This window comes from Crocodylus siamensis, chromosome 2 (assembly GCF_052110815.1).
Source record: "Crocodylus siamensis isolate JL-2025a chromosome 2, ASM5211081v1, whole genome shotgun sequence".
NCBI classification, from domain to species: Eukaryota; Metazoa; Chordata; order Crocodylia; family Crocodylidae; genus Crocodylus; species Crocodylus siamensis.
Genome location: NC_143396.1, coordinates 283,184,661 through 283,203,798, shown reverse-complemented (window position 1 = coordinate 283,203,798; position 19,138 = coordinate 283,184,661). Strand labels below are relative to the sequence as shown.

At 49.8% G+C, this 19,138-nt stretch overlaps 1 protein-coding gene across 1 annotated transcript; it reads right to left on the bottom strand.

The window, feature by feature from the left end:
- Positions 1 to 738: 738 nt before the first annotated feature.
- LGALS3 (galectin 3) lies at positions 739 to 16,295 on the bottom strand. Its single transcript, XM_090034231.1, has 6 exons — positions 15,904 to 16,295; positions 6,971 to 6,992; positions 4,619 to 5,053; positions 3,584 to 3,672; positions 2,419 to 2,587; positions 739 to 1,031 (listed from the first exon to the last, which is right to left on the bottom strand). The coding sequence occupies exons 2-6, from the start codon at positions 6,986 to 6,988 to the stop codon at positions 876 to 878; spliced, it is 867 nt and encodes a 288-aa protein (XP_089890357.1). The 5' UTR covers positions 6,989 to 6,992; positions 15,904 to 16,295; the 3' UTR covers positions 739 to 875.
- Positions 16,296 to 19,138: the final 2,843 nt, after the last annotated feature.

Genomic DNA, 19,138 nt, shown 5'->3' with positions numbered 1-19,138 from the left:
AGAAACCAGCTTCTTGAAATCTGTATAGAAACTCCAGAAGTGTTTCCCTGGACTGACATTTATGTGATTTTATTCCCACCATGACAGTTGCTTAAATCTGCTTTTTAAGGCACTTTTTTTAAATATAGCTCCTCGTTTTCTTTCTCCTGGGATGGATTCTGCCCGTTTTGAAAGAGCTTCAGCACCATTTCTGTTCTTTGCTGCTTGCGTTGAGCAGATCTATGCTTATCAGAGCCTGCTGCCAAGCTAAAGAATATGTTCTTTTAAAAGCACCCGGTGCTATGGCGCCTGCATTTGTATAAATGGTGAAATGCGCATCAGTGCTGAGAAAATAGCCGTGGCATGCTTTTGAACTAAAGCACATCAAGTGTGTTTTAGTTCAAAAGTGCACGCCACCATTTGCTCCGCGCTGACGTGCATTTTGCCATTTATACAAATGTATGCAATGCAGTGCCAGGCACCTCAGCTTGCGTGCAGAGCAGACTCAATTAATTGAGTCTGCTCTAACACACTGGTTCTCTGGCGCTTTGGAGCAGACAAATGCATGTGTATAAATGCCCTTGTTTGTCTTGTTCTTATTTTTCTGTACTTCTGTCAAAAGAAAGAACCTCTTGTTAATCTCTTTTGGCTTTCATTAAACATCTCTTCTCCCCTCTAATATGCCAGCTAAACTCTGATTGCTAGGAAAGATCTGGGCCCATTTTCTAATACTTTGAATAAGAAATGTAGAAGCCAATATTATCTTTAGCAAAAGCATCATTTATTATCACACAGTGGACAGAACCTTAAAAAAAACCCCCACGAAGGTAAGTGCCATTCAGGAAGTATTAAGAGTTGCGTTTCACGGTGAGGTGATCTTACAAAACATCTCGTATTCATATCACAACATGTGTGACGCTGCCGAGAGTGACGTCCCCGGCAATGCAAAGCCTGGTGATTTCATTCAGGTTCCTCACCCGGTAGCTGTACTGCATCAAGTGAGCATCATTGACGGCCACCTTGAAATGATCCGTCTCGCAAAGAATTTGGATCTGAAATTTGATTAAGAAGCTAAGAGGTTAGTTTAAGGCTAAAACTTTTATATCAAGGACTGAGTCTCAGATTATGGGGCCTATTAGCTTTCGCCTACTGTTTGGAATGAGAAACGGGTTCTTATTGGTAGAAAGCAGTTGCTATCTGCGTATGTTAAAATGAGTACTGCCATAGTAGGCGTCTTGTACAAATGTTGCCAGCCTTTCTGGCAGCACTGCCATGAGGGTTCAGGAGCCCTTTCCTGCCAATACTGTGTCCTTAGGCATCTTGAGACAGGCCAGTGCTCTGCAAACAGCAGCACCTCCACCTTTTGTGGCCAAAGTCAAGCTGTGACCAAACACAAAACTATCCTATAGAAAATATTTCTTTACAAGCAGTTTTCTGTTAGCTGGTTTTCCTTCCCATCTACTGGGATACTGCTGATATGAAACTTTAGTTTTATCAAGGTTCAAAGTCCTTGTAGATGCCCCATTGAGCACCAGCAGAGAGAATCGGTGTTGGTGGGGGCAGGGTAAAGAACCCGTTGAGAAAGTTATGGAAACAGCACACTGCACGAAGCTGCCAGTTCTTCCAAGATCTTGTCTGTGTGCCTCCGGACAAGTCACAGCAGCAGTTTTCTTTATAACCAGATTCACTGACTTCTTTTTTTTTTTTTAAAGTATCAAAGCCTTTGTAGCATTTTTTTTCCATTACTGACAATCCTGACCGTCTGCATCTTTCCTCTGGATAACAAAATGATCAAGGGCCAAACAAGCTTCCTAATGCTGCCCTGCTAACATATCTATATCTGAAGGTAAAACATAACCATAGACTGACAAGGTAGCTTACTGTTTGTACCCAGTTATTATTTAGAAAGCAGAGCAAAGGGCTAAATTACTATATTTTCTTGCATGTAATGCTTGTGGCTTTACTATTCAAGCAGCTGAAGGAGACAATTGACTTATTTAAGGCACTGTTCACTTCAGCCTTCCCTTTTTAATCGTCTTATCATTGCACTAATCAAGCTCACCTTTCTTCAGGCAATTTTGCTTTCTGATAGCCATTCCTGGTCTCTCACCTATTATTTTTTTAACTCTGAGGATTGTAGCTCTTTTCAAAATCATCCATCCATCCACACAGCCCAGCCTTCAGCATTAGCTACGGCTTCAGCTTTAGTTAAATGGCAACAGGGAGGGTATGTCAGCTGAAGATTACTCTGTCCCTGCTCTATGAAGTCATAACTCTGGAAAAGTTTTTTTCATTCTGCCTTTTGAAAACAAGGTGCCTATTTGTTCTCTGTATGGGAGAAAAGATGGTACTATATTTAACTAGTGAGAGCTAGAAAATGCACACGTAAACATGTTTTACATCAAGGATGACTTGACTGAGATAAAGTTTACTTTTTACCTTAAAAGGTCTGCCAGCTTCAAATGGAAACATGGGTGCTGTTCTATCCTCCTTTCCCCAGTTATTCTGAAGCTTTGTGTTACAGACTATCACTTTTTTGTTGTCTTCATTGAAGCGGGGATTGAAGTGGAAGGCAACATCCTGCCCTTTCATGAAATCTATGTTAAATCTGCAAGAGACAAGAATGGAACAGCTGCTCTATGCCATGGGACTGACTCTAGGCTCCTTCACAAAAAGCCACAGGAAGCGGAGGAGCCAATTAAAGCAAAACCAGCCTTTCTGGATATGCTTATGCTATTACATGCTGCCTGAAACTAGAAGAGAAAGCCCAGTCTTGGAAGTTTGCTTTTGAATGTTGCTGCCAATTTCCAATCTAATACTCTTGGAAACTTGCTGCCTGGACGGCCTTAACACTGATGCTGAGACCGAGCAGATCAAGCATCCCAGTGAACGCAGAACATGGTCTAAACGGTTTCAGCGAGTCTAGCTGAGGACTCCCACCTCGCCACCGTGTCTGTCTTGCTGAGGAACCCCAGGGCCTTCCTCACTCCTGTTTGCATTTACAATGAGTTACTTTGAAAAGCTGCTGCTTCAAAGATGCGTCTGGTCATTTATCAAGAACTGGATGTTGTGGTCCTGCTGACAGATCCCTCCAAAGTGCCCCAAGTGCCCCCAGATCTTTGGCAACTTGGGCCATCTTAATACACAGCACAGTGGAGGCCTGTTTGTTCTCTGAAGCAGAGACTAAGAGGAGGTTGGTGTGGAAAATTCAATTAGTTACATAAACACTGACTCAGAGTTGCACGTGGGAGGCCCAGGTCACTTCCTTCTTCCTCAGCTGCAAGCTGGGTAGTAACTTGCTAGGACAGGCTAGTGGCAGAAGCAAGTGCCACTTGTATTAGCTCAGCTGCAGTTCTTGGTAGGTGAAGGGGACAGAGGCAAGGTTTCTCCTCAATGTTTGTGACAGCTGAAAGCACCTGACAAATGGCATCTACTTCTGCACATATGAGCCTCATGCTTAGCCAGCCCATGCAAGGATAAAGAGAGTTATTTTGCTTTATGTTCCTGCCTGGGCATCTGGTGCAAGCTGCAGCCTGCTCCTGGTTAACCCTCCCCAGTTTGCTTAGTCCCTGCTGCAAGGCACCTGCTTCAGCTTTCCTTTTACCTGTCTGGCCTCGGGTTCATCATGCCTGTGATCGTGAAGAGCAAACGAGGCATCAGTCCTGTCTGCAAGGGGAGTTCGAAGGGGACTTTCTGTGAAAGCACAAGTGTGATTTTGTTAGTAAGAAACAGCCACAAAGTTGGCACTTGAGAGCACTGGCTTCCTCCGTGGGCATTTGCATATGCATGAGGTGATGGTGATCCTAGCAATGCACCTGGAGATTGCCAGTCATTAGGCTCTTATTCCCACAGGTAAGGTATCCCTGAGCCTCTGTGTACACAGCTGAAATTACTGTGATGCTGCCTGAAGGTGCATCTGTTACCCATGCTTTAGATCAGGGCAGGCCAACTTCGCTGGGACTGGAGCTGGCACCCCCTGAGCTACAGGCCACACTGCACCTGCACATCCAGGGCCAGGTTAACACCCACCCTGCAACTTAGGGCCCTACACATGTGCCTAGTTTGCCTATGTGTTAATCTGGCCCTATACACACCCCACTTCTCCAAGGGTGTGCAACCCCCTACACTACAGGTGTGTGTGCAGCCGCCCCCACCCCCCGCCAATGTCCTCTGCCAATGTCCCCCCAGCCAGTCTCCTTTGACTCTGTCTCTAGGGATAGAGGTCAGGTAGCACAAGTCAGAGAGAGGAAGAGGATCCCTGAGGTCCTGGCAGGTGGCAGAGTGCTCAGGGGAGTACTGCCTGGACTGGGTGGGCCACATGTTAACCCCTTGGCAGCTGCATGCAGCCTGCAGGCTGTTAGGTTCTTGCAGCTGAGTCCATCTCTAACAGCTCCATCCTCCGCAGTGAGGTTCTTCAGAGCCTTTCACGCTCCCCTGTGGTGGTGCTCCAAGGGGGTGGCAGCCTGAGCACTCGCAACTCTCTGGGAGGGCACCCTGCACCTCCTGCACTTGCAGGATTTAACCCCTGTCCTTCTCGTTCCAGGCCCCACTGTAGTTTCAGCGAGTTGGGTGCCTCGACTCCAGCTATTACGTTGGCAATGGCCTAAAGACAAAAGGAAGTCCCTCACATAGCTCTCACCAATGCGGTGTCTCCTGGCTGTGTGGGAGGTCCTGACCCAGGTCCACTTTGGGGTGCAGTAGGAGGTGCTGCTGGTCCGCTCGGTGGTTGTCCAGGGGCAGGAAATGTGCCAGGTCCCATAGGTGCTCCAGGATATGCCCCTGGAGCACCAGGAAATGCTGCTGGGCCTGCTGGTGGGCCAGGATAGGCCCCTGGTGCGCCAGGATAGGCCCCTGGTGCACCAGGATAGGCCCCTGGTGCGCCAGGATAGGCCCCTGGTGCGCCAGGATAGGCCCCTGGTGCGCCAGGATAAGGCCCCGGGAAAGCCCCAGGATACCCTGGGAATGCTCCGGGACCTGAAGGTTGGTTTCCCCAGGGACCAGGAGGCCAGGCTGGGTTTGGAGGTGCATTCGGGTTTGGGTTTGGATTCCCAGATCCAGCCAAGGCATCGGATAACTGGCAGGGAGAAGAAAAGAAAGAAGGCATTAGTTCTGCCATTGCTCCAGCAGCCTCAGCAATCTATGTAAGTCTTCCCTGGACTTTCCCGGGACCAGTATCAGGATAGCAGCCAGCCTGTGCTCTGCCTTCTTTCTATTAAGGTCTGATCTAAAGTCCGCTATAGCAAGCAGGAAGCTTTTTACTACATGTGGGGAGCGTTTTTGTTGGGAACAACAGTGGAGGAGAAAGACCTCATTACACAAGTCAAGAGATGACTGAGCCACTCATGCTAGGCAGCCCCAAGAAAAGCAAAGGGAATTCTAGGCTGCATCAGGCAAAGTGTTTCTAGCAGAGGCAGGGAAATCCCAGTGGCACTAGCAACACCTCATAGAAACACAGGCCAAAAAAAAAGAAGGCATCCTGGGTCACTGGATCTAGTCCCCTGCAGCTGCAGAAAGCTATTTATCCAAGGAGTCTAGAAATCATCCACTCCGACACCCACTTGCCACAACCACAAAGTATCAGGGGGGACAGGAAAAAAAGCACATCCCATGCTGCAGAGGCAAGTACGCCCCTTCCCTCTGCCCACAATCTTTGCCAATCCAACTAGAGGGAAAAATTCTCTCTCGCCCTTAGATTTGGAGATCAGTTTGACCCCGAGTGGAAGGGCAAGGCTGTCCACCAGGAACTTGAGTATCGGCTGCTGGAGCACAGTGCACTGTCCTGCTCGTGCATGTTCACCAAAAGGGAATTCAAATGGAAGCAGTGCAGCAAAGGGCTGCTGGAATCGTAGGGAATCGGGCTGCAAGGGAGCTAGCTCACAGGGTCATCTAGTCCAGCCCCTGCTCAGGGCAGCATCATCCCTGGCTAAACCATCCTGGCCATATGTCTGTCCAACTAACTCATGAAAATTTCCAGGGACAGTGATTTCAGAGCTTCCCTAGGTAGCCTGTTCCAGGATGATCAGGGGAGTTGAGAACCTGTCTTACAAGAGGATACCAGAAGCACTTGGCATTTTTGCCTAGCCTGAGGCAGGAGGTAAACACCTGAGCGGGAGAAGAGCTATTTAAGCTGAAGGATAGCGCTGTCACAAGGACAACTGGGTGTAAACTGGACTTGAATAAATGCATGCTGGAAACTGGGAGATGGTTTCTAAATGGGAGAGTGAGATTCTGGAACAGCCGCCCAGCAGGAGTAGCGAGGGCAAAAAGAAAATCAGAAAAAAAACCCAAACCAATTAACAGCATTAAGAGGAAGGCAGATTCATTTATGAAAGGGACTGTGATGTGGTTGTCATGAGGGAAGAAGGCTAAACTAAATGATCCTAGCTCTCCCTGCCCCAGATTGGTGAAATGGACTCCAGTGAGCTTTAAAACAGGCCTGTTTTTCCTTTTGCGTTCCCCCCACCCCCCAATTTCTGTAGGCAGTGAACAGGGGTATAGGTTGTAACTAAGGACATAAACAGGTAAGTTCTTTGGGTAAATAATTCAAATAGTTGGCCTAATAAAAGATACCAGATTTACCCAAAGCACCTTGTCTACTCATGGGCAGTGAGCACCCATTTGTGCCCAACCTGAGATTTTCAGAAAGCAATGTTAAGTAATAAATATCCAGACAAAAAGCTGAGCAATCTTAATGTGGTGCATGCTGATTTTCAAGAAGCATTCTCCATACAAAGATCTCTAATTTAATACAATGAAGAGAGGTCCCATCGAGCTCCCCTTGCAGATTGGACTGGTGCCTCACTTGGTCCATGGTGAAGCCAAAGGCACACGGGAGAAAGGAAAGCTGAAGCAGCTTCCTTGCTGCAGGAGCTAAATGAACTGGGGAGGGTTAACCAGGAGCGAGCTGGGGCTTGCACTCCACACCCAGGCTGGAGCACAAAGCAATGCAACGTTGGCTGAAACAGACTTAAAGAAAAAAGTGAGGACTTACATTAAAACCGTCTGCCATTTTCCTGAAATAAAGACAAAAGAGCAAAGTTAAATGGTTACATTTAACACATTCTGCCTGCAATGGGAAATCTGCATTTTGCATTTTTATAGCCATGCTCAAAAGGTGGTCAAAATAATAGATTCCCATTTGTCTTGCTTGCCAGCTCAAATTAATGGATTTTCTCACATAAAAACACATGCTTTCCCCTCAAAAACATGCAGAGGAAAATTGGGGTGCTTGCTCTATGTGAGGAAAAGGGCTCCTCACAGGTCTGGAAATTGGGTAGGGGTGTGTTGAGCAGTGGAAACATGAATTGCCAGGGAGTTGGGTGCCATGGCAATTAACACTGCCGCTGTTCCCGCCCCTGCCTCACTCCCGCCCCCAGCCACCCGATTTCCAGAACTGTAGGGAGTCCTCCCTCCCCAACCAGATCAGGCTGGCACATGGGGTTGGTCTGCAGCTGGGGCACTGCGTCTGACCTGGCACATCACCCCAAACCCATTATTGACTTATGTGCTGGCTCTGGAGCCACTCGCTGGGTTGGGCCCCTACGTGTGGCCCCAAAGTCGGCAGGGCAGGTCGGGTCCCAGCCCCTAGCTCTGGTGTGCAACTCCCAGTCTGAGACCGCCGACCTTCAGTAGTCAACTTGTATTCCAAGCTAAATCTTTTTTCCGCCTTGGGGTTTTCCAAAAGCAGGGTGCAAGTTATATTTGGTGGCATTTATGTGAGAAAATATGGTATCACTGCTGCCAGTAGCATAGACAAGTGTTGTCTGTTAGCTACACCAGAGAGGTACGGCAGCTAAGAAAGCCTGCTACCCAGTGTTCAGTGGGGAAAGTACAATCCATTTGCAGAAAAGAACATAGCTGCCCATCATATGTGGTGCTACGTGCTGTTGCATACACCAAAATTTTAAATGAATACCTCCTTATATAGTCAAATATTACATTTTCGCTTGTTCTGCTCAAATGGGTGAGTATTTAGAGCAGTGAGAGACAGCTGTAGTTAAGTCTTGGAATCACAAAAACATAGAAAATGAGGGTGCGAAGGGACCTCAGGAGGTCACATCTAGTCCAAACCCCAGCTCAAAGCAGGACCAGCCCCAACTACATCATCCCACCCAAGGCTTTGTCTACCTGGGTCTTAAAATCCCCCAAGGATGGAGCTTCCACCACCTCTCTGGGTAGCCTGTTCCAGTGCTTTACCATCCTCCTAATATCCAACATAAACTTCCCTTGCTGCAACTTGAGCCCATTGCTCCTTGTTGTCATCGCCCCCACCGAGAACAGTCCAGCTCCATCCTCTTTCGAACCCCACTTCAGGGAGTTGAAGGCTGCTATTAAATCCCGCCTCAGTCTTCTCTTCTGCAGGCTAAATAATCTCAGTTCTCTCAGCCTGTCCTTATAAATCATGTGCCTTTGAACACAGGCGAGGCGCAGGTCATGGAGTGGAGCGACAATTGGAGCGTGCAGGGGGGCAGGGAGGGGGCAGCTCCTTACTGCAGCACATACCCCAGGGGAGGCATGGGGGACGTGTGCCCTCTGGATTTGTGCACAGGGTGAGGGTGGGTTTCCTGCTGTGTGCTAAGGGCTAGAGGCTGTGCCAGCCTCTTCCTAGCAGGGTGGGGCTGGGCCAGGGTTGCGCTCAGGGCGGGTGGCGGTGGTGCTAGGAGGAGGGCTACAGGGGTGGGGACACACGCTACAGTGAATTTTGGGGTGACTGTAGCCCATTCTGTAGCCCCCCTCCCAGTACAACCACCTGCCACTTCACCTGTCCCAAGCACAGCCCCAGCCCAGGCCCTCTGCTGGGAAGAGGCCAATGCAGCCTCTGGCCCCAAGCCTGCAGCGGGCAGCTTGCCCTTGCCCCACGTACAAATCCAGGGGATACATGCCCCCATGTCTCCCCTGGGGGTATGCACAGCAGCAGGGAGCCAAACCCGCCTCTGCATTCCCCTGTGCCCCATGGATGAGCGACCCGTGGCTCCATCCCGCACTCTGCCTCAGCTGGGCAGTGCCTACCCTTGCCCCAGCCCCACTTCATCATTGAGGTCTCTTTGTGCCCCCTCCACCTCCCTCCCTCCCTCCCCCTTGCCTCTTCTCCCCCCACCCCTGCCTTACCAGCTGATGCTGCTTTCCAAGCTGTCAGGCTGCATACAGGCTATTGTATCGGTATTGGCCGATATGGCTGATTAAAGACCAGCCATCAGTATCAGCCCCAAAAAATCTTTATTGGTGGACCCCTAAATTTTGCCCATGGTCAGATTGGTACAGACTGGGGGTGGGGTGGGGGTTGCCTTTCTCTGTAGTGGAGGTCATGGCTCTCTTGTGTATTTTAACAGTGTTTGAAGCAATGGAACATTGGCCACCATCATCCCCTGCTTTACCGGTGGCAGGTCAGGGTGTTATGTCTTGTGGTTGTGTCAGGGTTGACTGTGTAGTGTTGCCAGTAGGTGAGACAAGAATTTATCTGGGATGGTTTTGATGGGATTGATCCTGTCTCAGGCAGGGAGTTGGTCTAGATGCGACCCCTGGAGGTCCCTTCCAGCCCAACTTTTCTATGATTGGGCAGAAAAGAACACAGTTCACTCCTCTGCCAGCAGCTTGCAGGGACCTCTGCAGTGCTAAACTTTAGAAAATTTTAATATAGCTGAGTGAGAAATCTGACCTGGATACCCACGAGCGTTGTGCAAAAAAAGGTGCCATTTTAAATCTTTCTTTCCCATCAGCAACTGCACTGTAAGGAGCACGACTGTTTTGGTTTAGTCAGTCATTTAGACACACACGTTTTCATTTTTCATTTGGCACGCGAGTGGTTGTGACGCTTATTCCAGGATAAATTGGAGAAAAACAAGCTATTCAGGGATCGTCCATCTCCCATCCCCCACAGCGTTCTCCTAGCAAACATTTCAACGTTTGTAGTAAAAAAACAGCTCAGAGTCTCTGGAGCCTGGAGTAAAAACCACAAACTATGTAGAAATTTTTTTTCTTTCTTTCTTCCTTTTTTTTTTATTTTTATTTTTTTTTTTAGAGGCAGAGCCATCACAGAGAACACATTTTGTGCAGTTGAGGGTGTGGCACAAGTCTGAGTCAGAACTTCAGATGCTTCAGTGAAGTGCTCCCTCCCTGCAGTACTAGCAAACAAACTTGAGATATCCTTGGTACAGCATACTCTGGCCTGCACAAACCTCTCCTCTCCCCTTGTGCTTTTCATCAGTAGGTCTCAAAGTAGGGTAAGCATCATTGTCCCCACTTTACAGACAGGGACACTGAGGCTAGGGACAGAAGTTACACATAAACTGGTTTAAGTGATCAGAAACTGGTTTAAACTTGTAACAGAACAGAAGTTCAGTGCACGTAATTCAGTTTCAAAATGGCTGAAACTAGTTTAAGATTGAATGCAGTATCAGACATAATGGATTTGGGTCAAACCGGTTTATGAAACTTCTGTCCCAGACCCCTTCCTGGTTCAATTTAAATCACAGTCCCCTAGCACCCCAACATGCTTTGCAGCCCTGGGCTGGGCTGGGCTGGGCTGTGCGGTCTGCTCCAGAGAGCGGGGCTGGCCCCACCCCTCTACTCCCTAGCTGGAGCAGTGAGGCTGGGTGACAAGGGGGTGGAGGTGGCACAAGCCTGATTGGGGATGCAGCCCAGTCTGCGGGGTGGCGGGGGAGACTGCCCCCCAGGCAAACCCCAGCTGGGGTCTGGGGCCAGAGAATGGGGTTAAATGCCCCTACCCCTGCTTAAACTTACTGCAGGCTGCAACTGTGGACTACAAATCCCAAAGGTACCTGGAAGCAGGAAGAGGAAGTGATAAGAAATCCTGTAGAGTCCTCCTGCTGTGATTATGGACTGCAAATCCGAGAGACCTCAGGGGCAGCAGGAAGAGGAAGCAAGTACAGTCAGAGAGCCATACTGTCGTTCCCCCAGGCTTCTGGCCTGAGGCACTGCACATAGCTGCATTTCCTGAATCAAAGGTAAGTGTCTGTTCACTTCTGTTTCAATTTAATCTGTGCAGTTTAGACTAACCTGCAAAGACTGAACTGATTCAGCCTTGGGTTTTTTGACTGTCTGTACCTAGCCTGAGGCTCACCAAGAAGTGAGGTGACTTGCCCAAGGTTACCAGCAAGTCAGTGGCACAAATTCCTTGATCCCAGCCCAGTGTTCTTCCCACTGGTCCACAAAGCCTTTCTAGTGCACCAGCAGCGACAGCTCCCATAGCCTCAGAATGGCAGGACCTGCCCCAGGAGTTGACATCGCACAATTCCTTTCTGCCTCCCAAAGCTTGTCCTTTTGGGGTGTATCAGTCTATCAAGGGAAACCAAAAAGTGCATAAGAGCACAGAGGTTTCTGTACTGGTGGGGGGGAAAAATTAGTACGCTGACTAGAGCCAAACTTTGATCCATTTTTCTAGCACAGAGAAGGCCAAAGTAATACCGAACTCCCATCCTAAATGTATCTATACTCTAAATGGAGAAGACAAAACCGTGCATGGGGGTGGGTGGAGGGGACAGGACACGAGCGTGAGGTGACTCCCTTATGCTACACAGCACGTCTAGTCACTTCTGGAAGGCCTGGACAGAGGTTTCCTGGTAGGAGGCAGGAACAGCAACTCAGAGTGAGAAGACAGGAGCTTAGAAGAGTAACAAAAATAATTTTGGAGAAGGGTTCCTTCATTTTGCAGCTTAGAAACACAGTGCTGTCCATGTTCTCTCCTGCCAGCTGTGGGGCAAACCACCGACAGGAAGAAGCCGAGATGGCCCCTCCTGCTCCTGGTTTATTCTTAGGCAAAATGCTCTTTCGGTCCTGACGTCTTCCTGGCCCCCCAGGTCTGCACAAGCCCTCCTTGTTCTCCTGTTTGTTTTCTTGTGTTTCTTCCAGGGCCCGAGCAGGATTCTGCAACAAGTCGAAACAGAGCGGGAGGCTGCACTTCTGAGTTGCAAAGCAGCTAAATGCATAACCTGGGCTGGAGTTTGCTCTGTGCCAACGTTAATCCAGCTGGAATTAGCCTGTCTGCCCCATGCCATGCTGAACTGACAAAACTGGAGGGGGTGAGGAATCCAGGTCACAGAGAAAACACAGATGCAACATAGTGCCTTAACCAAAGCCCACTGACCTCAATGCAAGACTTTTGTGCATTATCCTGAAGGCCCATACAGTGCGGGGTCTAGCCACAACCAGGTACGATCAGAAACAAGCTTCCAGTAAGGCAACCAGGGATGCCAAATGCAGAGGACTAGGACCACCCGGCTTGTCTATGCATGGGGTCATTCTGCAATATCCCTACATGGATGAAGCTAACCCAGAACAAGGACCTCTCTTTGGAGGAGTCAGGGCATCCACAACTGGTTTTATTCAGGAATAGCTAGAACACGTTGAATTTCCACAAGTTTTATTCCAAATTATGGTAACTTCCAGGCATACTTTCCATTTTCGTGTCCAGAGAGACGCCCTCAGGGAAAGCTGAAGGCAGCTGAACAATTCCCCTTCTTGATAGACATCCAAAGGCACTGCCCCTATTGATAATGGAGCTGAGCAGCTGTTCAGATGAGAGGATCCTCTGTTTTTTTCAGTACTTGTTAACCCCATGTCGCCACAAGCCGTGACTCAGGTCTGCCTGGGAATTGCTCAAGAATCATGAGATCTTCAGAAGATGAATCATAAGAGAGACATCATGATAGTCATGGCTTTGCAGTCTTTTATTCACCTTTTTGAGCCAGCGCATTTTGGGTTTTCAGGCTTCTCTCTCGGGCATGTTCTGTGTTATTTGGAGATGAAAGGTCTCACTGGGGATGTGCCTGTAGGACACTCAAAGATGTAACTGCAACCATAGCTGTATGGAGAAGCCCAAGCGAATGGTATACTAGTCAGCTGGGTGCTGAGTGCCTTGTAGTTATGGCAGTGTCGAGCCCGGCACAAGCTGCAAAATCCACGCGACACCCTGGTAAATACTCAGGCAACAAGCCCAAGCTGAGCTCTAAAGTACCACGGTTAGACTCCTAGCAGCAACCAAGCAAGCTAGTTTTAAAACTAGATCAAGTATGTCTTCGTGAGCTGCAATCATACCTCTGAATTTCAGCATGGACTCATAATCACAGGGTTCACAGGGCCTTAGGACAGACCACAAATATCTTGTGATCTGAAGAGTTGGGGGAGTTGGCAACAGTCCTCCGGACAAGAGATTTCCTAGTGCTCTGGCCGATGTTAAATGGTGTTAGCGTTAAACAGCCCTTGGGTTAATATTATGTGGTGGAAGCAACATCTCCGATCGTCACATAACCACAGGAATACTGTGTTTTGTTATTTTAACAATAGCTCTGGAGGGACAATAGCGAGCTGTTGTCTTCTTCAAGAGTCACCTCCAATTTGGAGGTTGTCTATCACCATCTGTGAGGGTCAGATAGCAGAGCTGTAAAACACGGTCTCTTGTGGATACTACTCCATCCTTCTGATGTAGCTATGCTTATCTTCCTCCTCCTTCCTGGTTTTCCTTCCAGCTTGTCTCATAGTATAAAATGCAGGAATTGAGCCATTTAGTGATGATTAGGGTAGGTGTCCACAGGAAGAGCTTTTCCTTGAATCATGTATTTCAAGCAGTATTCAAGCAGGATTTCCTTGAATCATGTATTTCACGTATTTTGTGCTCTTTCCAAGTTCATCTTTCTGCACAGCTCTTCACTTGTGGGTGTGGAGATCCGGCTGATTTCCAAATTCTTTTCCAGCCCCAGAAGTCACAGGTCTGATTAACCTCCCAGTGTTTTGTTGTATTTTTTTCAAGTGTCCAGCTTCCAGAGTCAACCACGGGAAGGCTGACCACATATAGCGTGTCAGGTAATGTAAAATTACCTCTCCGTAACGCAGAAGACAATGAAGATACAGAATGAACTTTCTGCAACAATTATTGTTTTCATTTTTCTACCGCATTGCCTATCTGACATAGGCAAAACTGCCTAGGTTTCTGTGCTTATCAGTACGCCTGCAGCTACCCAAGTACAGAAACGTGTTACCCCTTGCTGTCTAGACAGAATCTTATACTTTGCTGCCTTTTGCTTAACTTCCTTGTCTTGCTTTTCTTAGCATTAATCATCACGCCACAATTCCTGATGCTTTTGTTCAAGGCACTAAGCATATTCAGTTCTGCTCCAGTCGAAGCTCTGTGGCCCATCCTATGGTGTTATATAAACTCCATTAACTCAGATGACCTGCTTGTTATCTTCGAAGCCTTCTTTAGTGGTACCTTATGCATACATGGTGAATGGGGACAGAGATAAAATTCAACCCTGGCAGATGCCTGCCTTTATCTTGAAACACCAAATATTTCATGTCTTACTCATATTGCCCTTGGTACAGGCCTTTTTGCCAAGAGGAAATCTTGTGAGCTGACGCATCAGTCTGCAAGAATACACATCAGTTGTCGTGCAGGATCTTACCAGATGCCATCTCAACAAATCAAAGCATAAAAGAACTTCTCTTTCTACTTCTCTTTCTGCTTGTTGGCAGAGCAGTCTCCCAGCGAGGATTGTTTCCTTCATGCCCACTCCCGAGTGGAAGCAGAACTCACTTTGGCTGCTTTGCAGAACAGCAGCAAACAGTCTCATTAACCCTTTGGTTTCAACACCACCAGAAAACAAGGGTTTAAAACACTGTCTCACAAGCACCAGAACCATTCATAAGAGTCCACTGTCAGAGACAACTCCACTTTTACCCCTTCCTGCCCTGGTCACATTCCCCCTTCTAAACACGGTAAAAGTGAGAAACGGCCAGTCTGCCTGTTACCTACTCGGCATAAGAACCGCGAGAAACAGTGCGCCAACCCACCAGCTAGGGCAGTTCACTGCTCCAGCTGTGTGTGTGTGCACGTGTAGGTCAAGGGACTTGCATGCATGCATGTGCGCGCAGGTAGGCAGGGGCGGGAGGGTAAAGACTAAGGACAAAAGGGATTTGCGTGCATACACGTGTGTGTGTGTGCAGGTAGGCAGGGGAGGGAGGGTAAAGACTAAGGATAGGAGGGATTTGTGTGTACAGATATGCGCATGCCTGCAGGTAGGCAGGGGAGGGGAAGGTAAAGACTGAGGACAGGAGGGATTTGCCAGACTTGCCAGACAATTTCCAATACATTGAGACTTCCCCAGAATATTTTCTTTTGGGCTCAACCTTTCCATGCTCAGCCTCAGACATTTTTATCTTAGAAAGTTTGAGGTGAATCTCCATCAGCTTTTGGAGGGGAAATAAAAGATACTCTTCCTGGGCTTTGGGTGGGTGGTGGTGGTGGGGGGGGGGAAATTCATCTTATATTAGCTACAAGGTTTTTTTCCATGGAGCAAACACAAAAGGGACAGATTCAGCCCACTATCTTTCTAGGGCACTGGCAAAGTTTTTAAAAAGTTTATGGCCACGTTCAGCAAAGCGGCCTTACCAACACCGCTGTATCAGTGGTTTAACCTGCAGGCCTGAGAAAACACCCTGCCTCAACCCGTGTGACTGGAGGACGGCTGAGGAACTGCTCTTAGGTTTTAAGCACAATTCGTGCAAAATCCAGTTGCCCAACCTCAGTGCGCCACGTTTGTCCCTTCCTCCCTTGTTAAAAAAAGAAAAGAAAAGAGCATGAGGTTCACAACCCTGAACCGACACCATTCGGGATCCCGTCTGCAGCCCTGAGCCAGGACAGGCAACTCTCCAAGGTCATGCGCTGAATGGAAACGTGCCAGGCCGCGGGCCCGGCGGAACCGACCCTCGCCTCCCCCTGGGGGCTGCTGCGCTTCCCGTAGCTCTTTCTTTTACGCCTGTCTCTATGGGGAGAGGGGGCTGTTTCTCGACAGCGGGCTAGATGTCCGCAAGGACAGCGCCCGGCATCCCGAGAGCTGGCGGCGCCGCTGCTGGGAGGGAAGCCCCGGGGACCCCGAGGGCCCTGCCGAGCCCCGTGCGGGGGGCGCTCACCTGCGTGCGAGGCTGCTCCGGCTCCGGCTGGGGCAGTGCGGGGCAGCGGCTGTGGCAGCCTCCCCGGGCAGGGCAGGGGCGGCTCCAGCTCCGCCCCCGGGGCGGAGGAGGAGGCTCAGCCCGGGACGGGGAGGCCGGCGCGGGGCAGAGACCCCGCACAGGGGCTGGCGGGCGATGGGCCCCGCCGCCGCCTGTGGGGGCGGCTTTCCCCCCCGGTCAGGCCGGCGCGGGCTGGGGCGCTCGCCTGCACCCGGAGCTGCGAGGAGCGGGGCCTGAGCTGGGCGTGGGCCGAGCACGGGCCTGCGCCGCCGGCCCGGCCCTTCGGCCCCGCCGGCGTCGTGCTGGGGCCGAGGCGCTGCCGGGGCCGCTGACAGGGCCTGCCCCTCTCCCCGCACCCCTTGGGCATGTTTTAACGTTTCGCAGCGGCAGGACGTCGGCTGCCGCGGTGCCGCGCTCGCCCGGCGGCCGTTGGGCTGTGGGGTCTGCGTCGCGTCCGGTAGCAGCGCTCAGACGGCGGGCTGTATGGGGTGGTTTGGGTGGGGAGGATCCCGCCTCAGGCAGGGGGTTGGGCCAGACCTCTGGAGATCCCCTCCGGCCTGATTTTGCTAGAGGATGACGGAGGTTTTGCTAAGAGGTCAGAAAAAGGATCTGCATAGGGTGGTTTGGGTGTGGCTGATCCTGCCCGGGGCAGATCCAGTGCTGCACCTCCCCCGTTGGACTGCACGGCACCGCGGGGCTTTCTGAAGTGCCTCTCCTCCCCTTCGTGCTCAGAGGCACGGCCCCTCTCTGCCCCTTTCCCCCCGCCTGCCTTTCCCTGCTGTCCTGTGCAGGGCTGGGCTCAGCTAGGGATGGACAGGGGGTCGGTCCGGGGGGTGCGAAACTACCCTCCAGCTGCCCTCTTCCCGCTGAGTCCAGCCCAGTGGCTCTGGAGTCCCAGCACCTGAGCAGCTGGTGGGGAGGAGAAGGGGCTGCCTCTGAACAGGAAGGAGAGGGAAAGGGGGATTTTCACCTGCTTTAGGGGCTTGTAAAGACTGCAGAGGCTCCCACAGCATGGTCTGCCTGTCCTAGTGGGGCAGAGGAGGTTAGGAGCAAGGGATGGAGCCACTCCTTGGTGCGGGTTGCTGCTCCCACACCCCCTTTTGGAAAATCCTGGACCTGCCCCGATCTTGTCTCCTAGATGATCTCTGAAGGTCCTTTCCAGCCTGACTTCTGTGACTCTCCACCAGAGTGATTCTCCACCAGGGCGAGATCCTTTGAAGGGTGTCCAGGAAAGCGTAAGGAGATGGGCAGGCTCAGGGTCTCCCTTGCCTGGCTGCAAGGGGGTAATAAATACACTAGTTTTTGAAACAGGGTACTGCTCAGTTCACTACAGTTACGGAGCGGCGCCTCAAGTCTGATGAGGGTTGCAACGAGTCTGAAAAAGGAGGAGAACCACTGCCCTAGATCCGCCCAGTTCAGCGCTCCCCTCTCTAAAAGATCCACCCCTGTCACTCAGAGACAGGCCTATTTAATAAGTAAGGAGCAGTGGGCCTAGGCCCACCAAGAAAACTGCAAGCCTCCCTCAGCTAGGAAGGCACAACAACAAACTTCTTGGAACAAGAAAAGAGAAAGGAGGGTTGGGAGTGCCAGTCTCAGGGTAATAGCAAGTAGGGAAAGTAGTAACAATAGCAAGCCAGTGACAAAATACTGGGCTAGATGGACTATTGGTTTGACACGGCAGACACTGCACCTCACCCCCCGGGGAAGCGGGAGGGGAGCAGTGGCTGTGGAGCCAGCGTGACTCCAGACACAAGGGATTTAATGCAAAGGGAAATTCAGACAGGGGGTCCGTAACCTTTGACTATCACAGAGCTCAGCTCTGTGCAGGACAGCTGCTCTTAAAGGAAAGGGAGCAAGGAGGTGGAAGAGACTGAGGCCTTTACTGCATGTTAATCACCTGAAAAATGAGCTCCGAGTAGAATATACATCCCTAGGACTTTCCCTTCTGTGCCTGTTTAGTATGCAAAGTTTACCTAAAGCTGGGAACAGGTTGTGCAACCACTAGATGTGGGTTACCTTGTCTGGAATAGCCCAAAGGCAGGCAGGCATGTGTGATTGTTCCATGCATAATTAGGAAGAACCAGCTACATAGAAAAAAGAACAGACAAACAACTAGATTTAGAAAAGAGCAAGTTTCCAAAGAGTGCTACTGAAGCGAAGATAAGGAAGCATTGTGTGCCAGAGGGGTGTTTTATTGCAGGCCACAACGGACTTGTCTCTCTCTGCTACTTGTTCACTGGATTTCAAGGCAGTCGAGTCGACTGCACAGGGCAATAGACAGCAGAAAAAAACCCAGACTCTAGTATTGGATTTTTATGTTTTAAATTTATAAGTGGAAAGATATCATTAAAGGCTTAGAGATATATCTCTGGGGAAAAAGGATAACTATTTGTTGCCTGACCGACACGCACAAACCTGTTGGCGTGAATTGAGGAATTTCAGTATAACACCCCCAAGTCTGGTGGGTAGAACTTCATAAGGATGTGTACCAACTCCACGTACCAAGAAGATTAAGCTGGAAAAGGAAGGCAGCCTCTTTAACGTGTGCCTGGGTGGCAGTTCTGCTGCTAACCTCTTTGCACTTCCTACCCAGTTTCTCACTGCAATTCAGACCAAACTGCAACGTAGCGGCTCACTTCAACAATATTGACACACAGGGATGCTGCAGTGGATGCTTCTTGCTGATCATCTCTCTGGGTTTGTGTATACTTTAGGCAGGGAGCTTTGCTACCTACTCATGAGCAAGGATTTTCCTTAGCACATTTGGGCTCTCTCTATGCACAACCATGGTTTTGCAATAGCTGTGATGCATTCTCGCCTAACCCTGTCATGAGAAGTGGGTGTTGTGGCTACACAATGACTTTTTTTTTTTTTTTACAACCCGGCACACCCATCTGCACTGTTTATTTCCACTTGCAGCAAGATGTCCTTGGAAAAAGAGGACAGCTGCCCCATAGTACTTAAGCAGGGGGGAAGGTGTCAAGAGGAAATGCATGGAGAATAGCACAAGAAACGCACACACATAGCAACACCCTCTTGGGACAGGTGACAGAACCAAGAGTAGCCAAATAATCGCAGCAGTAGGGAAGGAGATTTTGCAAAAATACGATGCCGTTCCAGCCAATTCGGAGGAGTGAAATGCTGTCAGCTACTACTGGTCAGCTCTGATCCAGGACAGCATCACCATTCAGGACAG